A 17045-nucleotide genomic window follows, 5' to 3' on the forward strand; every position below is an offset into this window, starting at 1 on the left:
AAGAACTATCTGTGTCGGCATCCCAACTCTGACCTTGACAGCCCGCTGCATGGTGACAAAGCACACCACCTCTGTGCTCATCCAGACTGCAGCCCCTCTGCCAGTTGTTGGGGTATTTCCTTTCTGCTAGGCGCTGCCAGCTTGGCCAGCATCACATTAGCGATAGCCAGGGATCGTTAGAACCTGGCCCACAGAAGAGCTTCAATTTTAGCCGATCCGTGCAGTCGTGTGCCATAAAGCAGCAGCTTACAGTCCCACTGACTAATTAGGTCCCCAGCTTAGAATATTGATTTTGGTTTTAAATGCTACTTTTCTCGCTTTCTTTCCAATCCCATTGACTGTCTTGGTCTAGGCTAAATTGTAGAGCAATATTCAGCAGGCAATGCGACTGTCTCAGCAGCCCCCTCTGACACTGAGCAGGCTTGAAAAACAATAGACTGTATTCTAACTATTATAAACACCGTAAGAGGAGAACATTTTTGCATTTCAGCTTTAAGCTCCTTCAATCCTGGCCCTGATTCTAGAACCTAGAAATAATAGCGAACTCCATCCCCAACTTTTTACATTGCAGGACACCCATAAGCATAACAGCAAAGAAAAAACGACCCCACACACGTCTAGAACAGATTTAATACACGTTTTGCTGCTCTCTTCCAAATTGCAAACCTTGACTCGCAGTGTAACATTGCCACCAGGCGGGCAAATTCTCCCCTGTGCCGTGCCAGCACCCGTCCTTCAGCGAGGCTTGGTGGGGCTGCACAGCCCTGAGCCCCCCTAACAGGCAGGCATTGTTTGAACACCTGCACGTCTCCCACTGCAGCTGGGAAGGTGCCAGCAACGCTGCTGGCCGCAGTTCAAGCTGTGACCTTTCCAGGCAGGAAGCAGGCGAAGGCTGGGGTTTCATGTCAGAAAGCTGGCAGTGGGAGCAGCCAGAGGAACCGAGACAGCAGGCCATCCAAGCACACATCAAACAGGAGTTTCAGAGCTGTCGCTGCTCTCCCTCCCCGCAGATTCTCTCTGAAAGCACTCTTCTTTACTTTACAGGGTGAAATCGCCCTGCAGCCATCACACCTTGGATTGAGGAACAATGGGAATGCTCTGTGGGCACACAGGGATACCTGAGTTTTGGTATTCCAGGGAGTGAGGGTTGATAAGGACCTGAGTTTCAGTATTCCAGGCAGCACGGGGCAACTGAGGACCTGTCGCTTGTGTCACGCCATGCCAGTAACAGCCTTACAAAAACCCGTGTGAAGGTCCCCAAAGCTGGAATAAAACTCAAGGCCACCTAAGACTTAGTGTTCTTTGCTGCAATGGAGAACAATTAGGAAAAGCAGTTACTACCACTCTGCTTCCTCCTTTACCAAAAGCCCATTGCTAAATCTATTCCACAAACAACCTTTTGTTTACAGCACAGGGCAGGGTTATCCCAGTGGAAATCAAGGGAGCGCAGTAATGAAGCACTCCACAAAGAAAGCAACAACCATCATAGCCGTGAAAAAAAATCATTCTGGCTGCAAAACCCCACAACATGGTTTTGAAGTTTGTTAAACAATGGAATCTTTTTCTGTCTCAAAATGACACGGAGATAAAGCCTTAGGAATACACAAACTGCTATATAAACTGGGGGGCTTCTACAGCTTCCTGAATAGCAGTGGGTTATCAAACACTCACTGCTTAAGTGGCAAAAGCTTTGCAAGCTTTCACATGGGTTCTGCAGGTCGAAAGAAGCAGTTGTGCAAGGACTTCTTCTGGAAATACTACCGTCCCAAAGAGGACCTCAAGCACTGCCTTATGCTGGTACCTCAAGTAGCTGTCCTCTGCACGACTCCTCTCCATGCAACTCCAATTACTTGGGATGATGCACATGATTACCTAACACTCCTGCAGCAATGACAGTTATGACTTTATAAACGACCAGAATCTCAGCCAAGGCTCCTGCAAAGGGTATTTGAATTAAGGAACCTTGGGCAGATTGTTGTCAGTTGGCTAAAAAGCATCGGGATATCACCGACCTTTGACTTTTCCTGCTCCAATTAGCACCCCATTATTTTAAGTACCAGTTGTAGCAGAAGACGAGCACTGTTACAAAAACTGTTTTCTCGGAACCCGTGTGTGACTTTCCCACTATTCACTTGCGCAGCACCTTTTGAAATGCAATACTTGCGGAACAGGAAAGCCCACAGGAACGGCTAAGGCACTGTGATTTGAGCAAGCTTTCTTGAAAGGTCTTGGAGCAAATGCCACTTTTTTCTTTTACACTCTGAACAGCTGTTCTGAGAGGGATCCTTTTTTCCAGTATTTCGGGCAGGTAACAGTATTCCACGATCGTTAGGATCGCGGTATTGAAAGCACCGGAACAAGCATTAGCTCCAAAGATGTACTTTATTTCATTATAAAGCAGATTGTTTAGGCATTGTTCTGTGAACACCCACTGTATGAGCAGCAGGTCCCGCTCCCAGGACACAGCTGCTCAATAACAAAGACTCCAGCACTGGACAACAAAAGTACAGATGCATAGAACGAGTGCTGCTCGGACACTCAGGAGCTGATGGCCTAAACAGCAACCAGTGAAAACGGATGATATGGTCAAAAATACACGTCCAGCTCCAGCCCAGCCAGAACTGCACATGTAGAAGTTGAGTCCTTTTTATTACAAATAAAAAAAGGAAAAAAATCACATTGGACTTCTTGGAAAACCAACTAAAAAAATTCCAAAAGAAAAAGAACCACACCATACTCCCTCCCTTTCCAGTCAGCCACTTTTAACTGTCCCTGATTTCACATCAAAATCACACCACGGCATGCCTGTACTTTATAAAAAAACAGACAGGAAAGTGACAGAAAGTAGTGTGAGTCAACAGTGAACAGCTGGCAGTGAGCATTTCAGATGCTTTATCCCAATCCTCTCGTTCATTTTCCCCATTGTGATCCTTTCCCCGAGGCCTTCACTCTTACAGACAGGTGTATTTCATTCTGAGTCTGCAGAATTCTCATGCATTTGGTATTTGAGCTCAATACATTATCAAGGGCTTCTGGACGTCATCTGTGCTTCTCGGGAATGTAAGAGTCCCACCACTCTGAGCAGCAGCAGTAAAGCACTCACTGCTGGCACAACACGCACAACTGCACACAAATCCCAACATCACGACTTCTAAGTCTGGCTCCCATGTTGTCCAACACTGGCAAGATTTACAAGACCCGTACACAGAGATTGGCATTTGGTCCTAGGCACCTAATTAGTGCTGACAATTTAAATGGAAAATTAAGTCTTTTACTGTCAACTTCTCCATTTTGGAGATATGATGGTAGCAAAAAAGGGGTCCCAATACCTTCTGTAGAAGTACTTTTCAGTGCACCATTCAGGTCAACACAGTTGTATGATGGAAAAGCCTCCTCTGCGTGACTCTAAGAGTTACTTGACAAGGGTCTCATATCTACAACTAAATACAAGAATTCTAGGCAAAAAAGACGTTCTCTTCACACTCCTTTGCATGAGCATGACTCAAAATTCACCAGATATGTAGATATAATCAGGTAACATCCTGACAACTGTACAACCAGAATTTTTAAAATTGATGAAACCTACCTTCAGAAAAGGATGCAAGCAGATTTGCATCTGAGTTTCCATAACACGTATTTCTTTCAGTTAGCATCAGAACTAGAAGTGCTAGAGCTAATGGCAAGGAGCCCTAACTACAAGGTTTTTACAAATCTGCCATACTACCAAGTTTCAAAAGGTGCCATTCCTGAGGCACAGATGCTGGCACAGTCTCAACTGACCTGAGTTTTCTGCTTACAGACAAGAGTGATGGGAAAGAACACATTCTCTTACCAAAGCTTGACAAGCCTCAAGACAATATTTGAGATCTGTCAAGGTCCAGCTCAGTAATTGCAAGACTTCTGGAATTAGAGTTGCTATTTAGAGTGAAAAGAAGCAACTGCCTCCCAAATCTGCCATATTTGAACAAAAATACATCACAAAACTGAACATATTAAACGCTGTTTGTGCTTACAATTGTAGTTACGGAACTCAAGCATTAGGGGGAGAGGTTTTTCCTCACTACTGCTGCAATGGAGCTGCAAAAAAAAAAATAAAATGGGAAAAAAAACCCTTCCAAACATTCAACCCTACCCACAGTTATTAAAACCTGTAAAGGTTTCAGGTTTACTAATTTTTAGAGGGGATAAAAAAAATCCAGGAGTTGTTGAACTAAATCCAATTCAGAAAGCTGATTTTCCTAACACATAATTAAGAAACAATTTTCATTAAAAAAATTGTGCACATTTTTCCTCAGTAATTTATAAAATGCAAACAGTATGCTAGAAAAGTTTGAACATAAGGAAATGCGCTTCGGAAACATTATTAAAAGATGTGTTCCTATGGAATGACATTCTCAAGTTTACGTTACTTCTTTGCATCTGGATACTTTAGAGAGTGCTGTTCCCTTCTCTCCTGGGTCCATGAGAAGCTAGGTTTAGAAAAGAAGAGCTCCCATACTGCCAACTTCACTCTGTTCCTTTACAAATATCTCAAAGTACTGATAAATGATGGTGACAGCCAGCAGGATCCCAGTTCCAGACCCGATTGCCCCAAGGAAGTCTGCCAACACAGAGAGGGCACCAATACAGAGGCCACCAAATGCAGCAGCTGTAGGAATGTACCTGTAAAACAAGGTGTGAATACAAAAGGTGCTATTAGAACCAGCTCAGGATTATGGTAAATGTAACAGGATTATCACTGTATGGGAACCATGGAATGTATTAAAGCGAGGAGATGGGTGTTTCCTAGGAAGCCAGACCCACTGAGAAAACGAAACACAGATAATCTAAACCATGGTAGCATCCTCTCTTCTGGTAAAGGTAATTAAGCACATGTTAATGAATGTTAGATCCTCAAGACATTTGCAGATGATTGAAATCGAAAGTTGCAATAATATTTCTGTAACATGATTCATCTAAACCAATCTCTGCTCGCCTCTACACCTACTGGATTTAAGTAGCTGCTAGTTTTAGACAGGAGTACATAGAAAGCAGTACTCTTAAGACACATGAACAATCTTAAAGTGCAGTTTGTCAGTTTGAAGTGTAGTATACTTCCACCCTCATTACTAACTTCCCTATAAAGGTTGACATAAGGAAAAATAAAACAAGAAAATAAAAGCTCTGGAGTTCAAGCATGTTTTCTAACTGCAAGGCAACAACATCCTGCTGTGCAAGTCCAGCTATTAACGAGAGGCAGTGCTCCATGCCCATGCACAGAGCCCTAAAGCTTAAAGAACAGCCATGCACTAGGGTCCAGAAAATGTCAGTCTAAGCAAAGTTTACAGTGTGTTCTCCCACACTTTGCATAAGCAACTTGTGAAGGGCACAGCTCACCTGTTCAGTTCATGTACCATTGAAGTTTCTCTGTGGCCTCGCATTACCATTTGCTGTTCTTTCAACTGTTTGGCAACCTGCATCGAATAAAGAAAAGGAGTCAGGTTAGGTTAGTACTATTAGCCAAGTCCACAGAATCCAGAGCAAGGCATTTCAGTGAGTTACTGGTCTTTCTCGTGTTTTTCACACATAAAAACAGCCAGTATTTCAACTCAGGATAATCCAGACTGCAGTCAGAGGCAGTTCTCCACACTGTCAATTATGCAAAGTTAAATAGTTCTAGTCCTACTGAGAAAACAAGAACATGGAAACCCGTGGCTGTCCCACACACTACAAGCTACACCTGTTACACCATTACTGTTCCCATAGTAAATACAAGTCCTGTTCTAGCACCAAGTCTCTACTCTCCTGGTTAGGGTTTAGTTGATGTTGTTAAAACCATCTTATGAAGTGTGCATTCCAGCAGTCTCCCACATTCAGCTGAGCTATTTGTGAGACTATATTAGAAGGGAAATGACTGAGAAAGGATTGTTTCTTGGAAAACTACTCTTAAATGGTATTTCTGCAAGTGGATGGGATTACAATTGAGTCCTGCTAACATCTAACTACTGACAGGAACTGAAACTCTTGTAGATGAGCTTCTAAAGCTGCCTGTAACCCAATTAAATGTACTTGCAGATGATTAAGCTACCAGTTTTCCACCATACTGTGAATGTGCACATAAGTAATGGTTTATCAATTTTTAATTTTTGATCTTGTTTACATCAGCTTTTCTTCAGTATGAGGAAAGTGTCCTGGAGTGTTACAAGTTGTACCTCCATTCATTCTGAAAGAAATTCCATCTATAAACGGCTGCAAGCGCCTCCTTGCCGGTCTGACAGCAAGCAGCCAGATGCAAACCCAAAATGAGTGCTCCTGCTGTTAACTCACCATGCAACTATTACATATTTGTTAAAGAATGGATTAAACCATTCCACATGGCTGTCAAACTTCATTTCCTGCCCCAAAACCATACAATACAAATATACCACAATGACAAATATTTTCCATCTCGTTTTCCAATTCCAACTGGAGAATTACAGTTACTCAATATCAAATATCTTGAAGCAAAAGGAAATTTAAGAAGCCACACATACATTAATGCACAGAACTACATTCTCAGTTCTCAGATCTTTTAAGTTAAAAAGTTCTTGTTAATCTTCCCTGAGAACAAACTATGAGCTCTTTATGCCAGAAATGGATACTTAAGTTTCACCTGCAGGTTCCTCTAAGTGGCAACTGCCTTGTACACACTGCAATTGTGATTTGGTACTAAAAGCTTTGAGTGTTACCTGATCTTTCCTCATACTCATCAGATTTCATGTAGCAGTGTCAGAAGTTTCCTAATGCCAACAAAAAAAACCTGTATGTCTTTTGTTATTGTCACTGCTTTCAAAAACAGCAGTAAAGAGGGCAAAAATAAGTAAAAAGTTTCATTTTGCCCTCCCTCTCCCCAGTTATTTTTTTAAAGCTCTTTCTAATCCAAAAATCAAAACCACTGCTTACACAAATGATAAAAATTACTGTGAAGATCACCAGCTTAACAGTAATCTAAGAAAAACTCAGTATGTATATCTGCTGTTTTTAATCAAGATATCATTTATCATTTTAAACTTACATCTTTGGCAGACGAGCCAGAGACTTCAATCCATGTTTTAGAGAAGAAAGCACAGGAACCCAGCATAAACACAATATAAACAACTGCATGGACAGGGTCTTCTAACACTGAAGAAAAGGATTCTGGAGGTGACAGATAATAACAAAGTCCACCAACAGGATAAGCACGAGCAGGGCCTCCAGCTGAGGTGTCCTACAGAAAAGGAAGCAATTAGTCACCAGTTTTCTTGCCATTTCTCAGCCATAAAGTTAATCCTGGGTTTATATCCCACCTTTACATCACTGTATTTCATTATCCTTACAGAAGCATACGAAGACTCAACTTTACTATCATAAGGCAGTTTTTAATGTGGAAATGGAATACAATAAGGAACAGTAAGAACCCCCAGGACAGTAAAGAATGGTGAAAATTGAATGAAGATTCAACATCTACAGCAAGTCTCACACACCATCATCAATTTAACAAATTGCTAATCTAGAAGCTTCAGCATACCCACGTGACCTGCCATTAAAATGTGCTCTTGTGTTTAGGGAGACCATCTCTCCAAGTCCACCTGTTAATGGCACTCCTACAGTGCTCTATGGAAGATCACCAGGAATACTCACAGACCAAGTGCCCAGCAGGCTAACCAGTAAGTTCCCACTGAAGCGTGCAGAAAGCATCTGGGAGATGACGTACAAGTTTGACACCAGGGCAGACTGAAGAATAATGGGAATGTTTGAAGTATAGAACAGCTTGATTGGGTAGGTGTTGTACTGGCCACGGTAGCGAGCAGATTTAATAGGAAGATCCACTCTGAAACCCTGAAAAATTTCCAAAAGAGAAAAGTCCCTTATTATAACTTGACAGCATGAACCCGTACCACAGCTCATGAACTGAAAGGGCCAGGCCTTGACAACAGCAGAAAATAAACATGACATGCAAAAAAACGACTGCACTTCCTTTAACAGGAAGCAGGTTACACTTCTTTTCCCATAGAAACAGCTTAGTAACTCTCTTTATGCCAACTGACCTGGAAATAAATTACAATTGCAAACACGAAGATGGTGGCAATCAGATTCATGAGGTTAGGGAGATTCTGACGGTAAAAGGCCTCACGAAGAGCTCTGACTTTGTCTGTACGAGTAGCCAGAAGATGAAACAGAGCAATGATAGCACCCTCAAATTCCATGCCTTGGGTGGAAAAAGAAAAATCTCAAGTTAAGCATGATATCTTTATCTTTAAATTTCAGTGCTTTGTCCAATTAAGCATTCTTGTACAGGATTCATAACAGAATCACTTCCATCCCTGTTCATATTAAGGGCACATTCAGAAATCCCCCCTGTATGAAACTAGGAACGAATCACCACCCAAACACCAAATGGAATAACTTCACTGGTCTCCTGAGACACAAAATTACTTACACAAAGTTTTCTTCTGTTTTTTTTTTTTATTATTATTATTTTTTTTTTAATTTATTTTCAAACAAGGGAGATAACATTTCTAGTATTATTTGTGGTCAGCCATTGGCTACTGTTTGAATTTAAAAAATGCAATTACTTCATTTCAGTTTTCTAGTATGCATCAGCAACATGATTGCCTCCTATCAGGTTTGGAGAATAAGGGGTTTGGAGGAAAGAGTAAGACAAGGAACAGAAAGGAACAGCTGGTACTTGTCAGTAGGCTGGGCAGCAGCTGCAATACAACAGCAGTCATCCCTATCAAGTTTTATGGAGGCACTGTATGACACTGGAGTTCAGGATTAGAAACTGGTCTTTTTGACTTTAAGAGATCATTGTGCTATTCTATAAAGGGATGTAAAGAGACGGAATATTAGAAGGCTGTGGGGAGAAGCTGCTGTGTTTATGTTCCACATGGGAAAATAAGGAAGTTCTGATGCAAGTATTACCTCGTCCTGTGTTCACCGTGGTGGGGCTGAACGCCTTCCACACAATAGTCTCACAGATGTTGGTAGCAATGAAGAGAGAGATGCCAGAACCGAGACCATATCCTTTCTGCAGGAGCTCATCCAAGAGCAGAACTATCAATCCAGCAACAAAAAGCTGCAGTAAAAACAAACAGGAGCATTTCTCACATTCCTTCTCATTTTTTGTTAAAAAAAAAAAATTAATTCCTTTTAGAAGATTAGACTACATATGAGAAAGCAAGCACACTGGTATCTCTTCCCTGCATGTGGGCAAGGAGAGAATCCATAACACTGATTTCCTTGACCCCTTTGGAGGACAAAAAAGAAGGGAAGAGTAGGAATTACCTGAATTGTGATAAGCAGGCAGATACCGGCGCCCATCTCAGACGGGTCTCCATACATCCCAGTCATCACATAGACTATTGACTGCCCGATGGTAATGATCATTCCAAACACTGGAGAATACAAAAAACAATTACGTATTTGTTCTGAAGATTTACGTCCTGGACAATTAGACAAACATCACATCTTTGTGGAAGTTGGTAAGGAATACAGAAGTCACAGAACGTTCAAGAGCAGGTAAAGTTTGTTCTCTGAAATCTAGCACTGAAAATACAAGTATGCACAGACTTCAGAAACAAAGATTTAAAAGTATTTTTAGTTACTAAAGATGTCTTTAAACACTGAAAATTGAGGATGAATTGACATTACTTCGGTTATGATTCTTTCTTTCCCATAAACAAATCAGTAAGAGCTTTGTTGCCACGCATTTGAGAATACTGAGATTGCTCTAAAAGCCATTTATCCCAGCTTGCTGAAGAACCATCCTTGAAAGTGTAAGGTAACAACTACTACAACATCTTCATAGATACATACTTTTTTTTAGACAAACACCACCCAACATAATTCAAGCTACGAGTGCCCAAAACATTGCTTAGTTTATTTGATGAGATTGCAGTACAAATGCCAGCTGCACAGATACTCTTCCTCTACAAACCTAAATGACATCAAATGCTAACAAGCCAAAGAACAGCCAGCAAGGCTGCAGAAAGAGACATCTGTAGCACAGCATGAACACATAGCATGACAGAAGTCCGTATCCTGTACTGAACATTGGAGACCAAAGCAAACTTCAACGTTCTGTTGTCAGTGTTAGATTCTAAATCACCCTACTTTGGCATTTAGCATCAGCTGCTACTTACACTTCTGTGCCCCGTTGAATAGAGCTCTGTCCTTTGGGGTGTCGCCAACTTCAATGATCTTGGCACCGGCCAAGAGCTGCATGATGAGCCCAGAAGTGACAATAGGGGAAATGCCCAGCTCCATCAACGTACCTGCCAGACACAGGAAGCACAGTGACCCTCAGAGGTGTGTGGGTATGGTGCATACCAGCACTTTCTTTCCAAGTTTGACTTTCCACCCCTTGCATCATGACAGAGATGAGACAGAACTCCAAATATCCACACACGTAAGAGGCTTCCATGGTAACAGAAGCTTGTTAAAGTTGGTTTAATAAGTAATGCAGTACTTCTCAGTACCTTAAGAATCACATTTGCTGGAAAAGACTTTTGGTGTTGGGAACAGCTTTCCTGTATACAAGGAATTTGTGTAGGAATTTGCTCTGTCTTTGACAATCATCAGTAACTTCATTATTTATTTACAAACAAATAACAACAATTTAAAAACAAAAGCCCACACTTTTTTTCAGGAGGGCTCACATAAATCACCACACAATTCTTCATTTATATCTACGTTAAAAACCTTTCTGATAAACTGAAGTTAATAAAACAATCACAGACTTTAATCTTTGGTGAGGCAGACTCAAAAGACATCATCCAGAAAAACAGAACGCAAGCAAATACAGCTGACTGAAATGACTGAAATAGCTTGGAAAGTATTTCTCCCCAGTCTCTGTTTCCTCACCAAATGTCCCTCGTTTTTGCATGGAATAGATTGCAGCCAGCTACAAAGTCATTTTGTCCATGAAAGTGTGCCCTTCCAATCCCACGCTGACTTATATTTTTTTACATTAGATAAAATTACTTTTTCCTCTTTGTTCCACTTTCCATTTCAATAAAATAAACCACAAATTAAGAACAAATTTGAAAATGTTTTCTTCCATGTCACAAACATTTTCTCTTGGAAGACTGACCATACCTCTATTAGAAGCCAGAATCACTCTCATCCAGTAGAATGGATCTGCTGAGTCTGATGACATTATGCCAAATAAGGGAATCTGAATATCCAACCAAGAGAAGAAAACAGTTTTTAATTAGACTTTGTAACACCCATTCACCATCTTAGCTCTTCCTTACAAACAGGAAAAAAGCATACCTGACAACATACTAAGAAGATGAAGAGTGTGATAGCTGTCCATAGTACCTTTTCCTTAAACTGAATCTAAAGGAAAAACAAAACAACACATTGAAGAAGATAAAGCTGCCAAAATAGCAACATCTAGTCAACCAGTAAACTTTCACAGTGATACACTGCAGAGCATTTGATTTTCTTCTGAAGGAACAAAGTGTAGGATACTGAACAAAATAATTCACTTTCATCCCTTCTGCCCTGCACGCAGCCAAATCTTTATTGAACCCTTAATCCAAATAAGCAAGTCTGTGTAAGTTAAAGGTAGTTCTAGCATTTCCACAGAAATGCATCCTTTGTCATTCTCCCCACAATGCCAAGCATCTTATATTACACAGATATAAACTTCTGAATGAAATTTCACTAACTCACCTTCCGTTCTGGCTTCTGGATTTCAGGCAGAATAACACAGAAGGGCTTGATTACTTCAAGAAATTTTACTGCAAGGAAATTAGTTAAAAGACAAAGTAAACACACAGAAAGAACACAGGGAAAAGCTCAAATAAAATTAAATGCTGTGTTTAAGAAAAAAGTTGCCTTTTTTTTTTTAATTCTCATGCAGAAGTATGCAGAAAAGATAAGTAGAATATGGATTGCAAACACAGAAGAACAAAAAAAGAACAAATTGACAGCTTTCTGCTTTTAATGAGTAGGTTGGCAGCACAGAAAACCTGCTGCCGTTTTGCACACACATGTCTTCATAACTTAATTTCATAATGCTTCTCAAGTACCAATATTTAAGAAATCCAACACTGAAGATAGGTTAAAATCAGCAGCTGCCTTCAGGCCACACAGCTCAAGAGCTCCTACTCAGTGTCCACGCACACAATGTTCTACTTCAAATCTCTTCACAGAACTGCTCCTGCAATGATCACCCCCTTGTCACAAGGACACGTCCCCCGATCAGAAAAGTCAAAGCTGCCTCAGTTTTAGGGAAAAAAACCACAACAACAACAACAACACAATCACACACAAAATAGGAATATGTGCGAAGTCACACGTTGGCCACAATCACACGTAACTAGTTTTGAATGGAGTTAATGCTGAACTTCCCGAGGCCAGGCTCAGACTGCACGTGCATCTGGGGACGAATCTGAGACAACGCAGAACTGGAACTCCTGGTGGCTGCCCACTTCCATACGGAAGGCAGCACTTCCATAACGCTTTACGACTAACCCATAAAGAACTGCTCCATCTCAAATCATTAGCTCTGCTTTCAATGCCTTAACCAAGCCGTAGGAGAGGCTAGCTGCTATGATAACGAGACGCTTTTCCGAAGGCTCTTCCTTCCAGGAGGAAGTTGCCGTGCCCAGGAAACGATTATTTCATTCAAGAAAAAGAAAGGCAGAAGGAGCCTCCAGAGCTGAGGAAGGAGCCCGCCCGCCCTACGAGGCCTGGACGCAGAGAGAGCGCGCAGCCCGGGGCTCCGGCGGGCTCGGGCAGAGCGGCACCCCGTCAGCACGGCACCCCGTCAGCACGCCCCTACACCCGCACAGAGCTCAGCCCCAATCAAACACCCCAATACTCACTCCCCATGGCGGCCGGGGACAGGAGCGCGGAGCGCTGCGGCGGCTGCCCGGGATGGACACGTCAGGACTGAGCCGGGCCGCCCCCTGCCCTTCCGCTTCCGCTTCCTGCCACGCGCCGCAGCCCGCACTGCGCAGGCGCTGTTCTCTTCCCCCGCGCCGGCCAATCGCCTACAACTCCCAGCATGCACCGCTCACAAAGCCTGAGGCGCCCGCCGGGAAATACTGATGTTTATTGGCTCCGTGTGGGCGAAGGCAACCAGTCGTGTGGCAGTCTGGGAGTTGTAGTCAGTTCCCCTGGCCGCCATCTTATCGTGTCGTCTTAAAGTCACCGAGTCCAAGCATCAGCACCGCGCCCTCTAACCACGTCCCTCAGTGCCACGTCTATCCTTTTCGTGAGCCTCAGGCTGGGTTTAACGCAGCTGGAGAAAGCTGAGCCTCTTGTGAAATACAAAACACTGGTAAAAAGGTGCAGCGCTGTGCTTTGTGCCAAGAAGTGCTGACGTGTAGCATGTGTTTGTATCACAGAATGGCCAGGGTTGGAAGGGACCTCAAGGATCGTGAATCTCCAACCCCCGAACAACCCCTACTCCAACAAGTGAAAAGTAGTCCCATGGACCTCTTGCTGAAGGTGTTTTTAAGAGTAACACAACGTTCTGCCTGCTTTCCAGGCATTTAGAGAGGGACTTATCGCTGTCCTGAAAGCTGAAGGTAAACAGAAGTTGGAGGAAAGCAAATAGAGGTGCTGATACAAGAATCAGCATAAACACTGTGAAATCCACTGTGGTTTCCACAAATCTCCTTGTTCTTTTCTAGGCACTTAGCTATGTTTGATTAGTTGATCTCTTCTTTCCTGATATTAACTTTAAAATTAGCAGACCTGATTTCCATTGCCTGATGGGTGGCGTTATTTTTTTTTTCCCTTCTCCTTTTTATTCATTTATTGTAATGGATGTTATATCTGCCTGCCTCAAATCTTCTGAAACTGCGCACTTCTTCTAAGAGTTACCAAAGATATCCACTGATGGCACTGAGACTGTTGTAGTCAGCCCTTGGCCAGTGGTGCTTGCTTTAAAATTTCCAATTTATGAATGGTTTTTACCCACTCATTTCCAATTATTGAGGAAGCAGCTGTTTTTCAAATTACACACTCTTAGGCAGAGTTTACTTCATGAGATCTTTTTGGCTTATTAACACAGGGATTGACACCATTTACCAAAGGCAACTGGTGGAAGAGAAAGGAGAATTAGCAGTAATTTTGTGGAAGTCTGAACAAGGAAGCAACAACTGGGATCAAAGATAGAAGCAAACAATGACCTGCCAGAATTTTGTGGAATTTATTAAAACACGGGAAACTGCTGTGAGAGGTGCTGATAACATCACTATGCCAGATCATGGTTAAGTTAGAAAGGATAACGTGGCTTTATTCTTATCTAAACAGCTCTCTGCTTTCAGCCACTTAGAAGTCAGGTGAGTAGGTCACTGTCTAGACTCCATGCTCAGTGGAGATGCTGATGAGCACCTCTGGAGAAATGTTGACTCCGCTTATCTTATACATCTGTGTAAGGTGTCTTCTCAAAGATGTTATCTCGGAATCAAGCTTGGGCATTTTTGAGAGAGTCTGTGGGGAAGCTTGTCAATCCACTGTTTCTATTGTAATTGTTCTTTTGACAAATAGATAGTGTCAATCTCTAGGGCCTCACTCTATTTCTCCTTCACAGTGATAAGTCTATCCTTAGAAGATGGCTTCCCAGGATATAAAGTCACACTTGTTCTTTATGCTATGGTGTTATTTTTCTCATCTGTGACATACAGATAGGTTAAATAAAGGGGTGTTGTTCTTCACAAGGCCCATCTGTTAGACATATGGATTTCCTGTTGTTTTTTAAAATAATTTAATCAATAATGTAATTTGATACTAGATGAAAACAAACCTTATAATTTCATTTAGAGTTGTCTACTTAGATATAGAAGCTGAAAATTCAGTAGTTTTTTCTTACCTCTCTCTTTTGGCCATTCTGAATCTGAAAAACTTCACATTTGGGAATATGAAAATACAATACTATGGCTGAATTTGCCACTGAAGTTCAATTCTGGAAATAAATGGTTTATGAAAGCTAGCTTCCTTAGAAATCCACAGTGAAAAGCCTCTTTTTTTGCTAACTGAATTAAAAACAAAAAAAAAAAAGACAGAGAGAGAATTCAGGGTCGGCTGCTTTGTGTCATCAGCTGTCACTGCAGAACAGAAGAGTAAAAGAAACTGACGATACAGTTGTTGGGGAATTATTTTGGTGACGCCGTGTGAGACACAGGGTCGAGTTTCAGCTTACTGTGACTCCCTAACTTCAGTTTATCTTGGGATCTATTTTGGTAGCCAGTCACACTTTGAGTGACAAAAGTGGCATTTGTAAAACTAGGGTTGATTTTCACAGTTTTGGAGTAGTAGCGACTGCTACAAGAGGACTCAGTTTAGTACAGCGACAGCTGGTACAACTGGAATAACGATGATGAGGCTGGCATATAATAAATAAACAGCTCTTTAGAAAAAAAAAGCAGTATCTGAGAAGCAGATTAAACAACTTATTTTCATGCCTTGATTTCTTTGAACCAAATCAGTTCCTCTGTTGTAACCTAAGTAATCCTGCTTTGAAAATAGTGTAATTTAGGGCCATTAAAATCATTAATATTCACTTAGTGGCTTTAAATTTTGTTAGTCAGTGTGTTCCAGTGTTTCACACTGTGCAAATCTTCAGCATTTGCTGCAAAATTATATATCTCAATACACCTCTATTACATTAGTATAAAATTGACATTTAATTACTGCTTTTGAAATGTCTACACTCTGTAGTTACTGACTACAGATGCTGGACCCAATTGTGCTGAATTGTACCCTGATGCAAACAACAAAGGCTGTATGATTGCTTCAACAGTGAGAGGTAAAAAGCAGAAAATAGGAGTGGAGAGTAGAAGTGAAACAAAAGAGCTTAGATGAATTTCTCATTGCATCCAAACAGTTCAGCTTAGCTGTAGCAGCACCGCTTACAGAAACTGTCCACAAACTGTTTGAAGGGGTCCAGTTCTTCACATCTGTGACGTGCTCACTCTCTGTTCCCACTTTGCCACTTGAATAAAGTGAATAAATTAAATAAAGGCCTTTTTTACCAAGGAAGTTAAAAGAAACTCCCTTAAGCTGTTGTTACAGCACGTCCCAGGATCTCTGGAGGAAAATGAAATCTGTTTGTTCTTCCACGTTTGTGTGTGTACACTCACACATACAAGGACATGCACCTTACAGAATGGGGCTAGTTAATAGATGCAGCATTGGGCTGCAAGAGGTACCAACAGAGCCTTGTGTACGGATCTGTTTAACAGCCATATTCATATGAAGGCTCTGATACTTGATGTACAAACCAGTAGTAGTCTGTTTAACCACAAGGTGGAAGAACTGCTTTACTTATAATGCCATCTCAGTGTGTGTGAAGTACAGAAAACTCTGCTGGCAAGTTTCATTATCATTATTATTAGTTATATGGCATCAGTGGGACCGTTCAGGACCAGAACTGCACATGCTGAGTGTTATATAAACATGGCCAGGAGCTTCCTAATGGTAGCTGCTATTGCTGCACAGAGAACTTGGGTCTGTGATAGTTGAGGAGATCGCTGTGATATGTTTCTCTGCATAATCCAGCTGTGCCATTGGAGACCTCTTCTTCGATAAGGTGTTGAGAACCACATTTCCAGTTAAGTATTATGGAGTAATATTTTCTTACATAAATTTCAACTTGTACTTTATTGCAGGGCAATGGAAAATGCTGAGTGAAGGGGTCTTTCTGCCTGATTGAAGCAAAGAAATCAGTTAATTTGTCTTTTTTTTTTTCTTTCTATCCAATAAAATCCTCTGCTTCTTTAATAAAAGGACTATAAAAATGTAAATTCCTTCTAGCTGAGGACATGCATTCTAAAGGATAAAACCTGCATTTTCTATAAGAGATGCAATTCAGATTCCTTCCTAAATACAGAAGGTTAAGAAATGCAAAATCAGATCCTATCCTGAAGTTTACAGAATTGTGGTTATTTGCAAAAAAAAAATCCAATTTAGATATCTAAGCTCAAATACCAAAACCAGTGTTTAAATAGAATTGCCCTAGATGCATCAAAAGAAGTAAACTTAGCTTCCCTGTCAGACATCACCCCAATGCTGCAGTGCACAAA

The 17045-nt window shown here is 41.5% G+C and overlaps 1 protein-coding gene across 1 annotated transcript; it reads right to left on the reverse strand.

Annotated features, from left to right (window-relative positions):
* Window positions 1-2363: 2363 nt before the first annotated feature.
* Window positions 2364-12965, reverse strand: SEC61A1 (SEC61 translocon subunit alpha 1). Its single transcript, XM_048957602.1, has 12 exons — window positions 12837-12965; window positions 11680-11747; window positions 11275-11340; window positions 11098-11176; window positions 10143-10274; window positions 9286-9395; window positions 8923-9076; window positions 8046-8206; window positions 7639-7836; window positions 7034-7225; window positions 5377-5453; window positions 2364-4662 (listed from the first exon to the last, which is right to left on the reverse strand). Exons 1-12 carry the CDS (start codon window positions 12841-12843, stop codon window positions 4476-4478), a joined length of 1431 nt encoding a protein of 476 aa, XP_048813559.1. The 5' UTR covers window positions 12844-12965; the 3' UTR covers window positions 2364-4475.
* Window positions 12966-17045: the final 4080 nt, after the last annotated feature.

This window comes from Lagopus muta, chromosome 11 (assembly GCF_023343835.1).
Source record: "Lagopus muta isolate bLagMut1 chromosome 11, bLagMut1 primary, whole genome shotgun sequence".
Classification (NCBI taxonomy): Eukaryota; Metazoa; Chordata; class Aves; order Galliformes; family Phasianidae; genus Lagopus; species Lagopus muta.

Coding starts and splice junctions, on each gene's coding strand:
- SEC61A1 (XM_048957602.1), bottom strand. Junction 8,207..8,922: donor CACGGTGAACACAGGACGAG/GTAATACTTGCA, acceptor TTTCCACCCAAG/GCATGGAATTTGAGGGTGCT. Junction 7,226..7,638: donor GCCTGCTGGGCACTTGGTCT/GTGAGTATTCCT, acceptor CCTTTTCTGTAG/GACACCTCAGCTGGAGGCCC.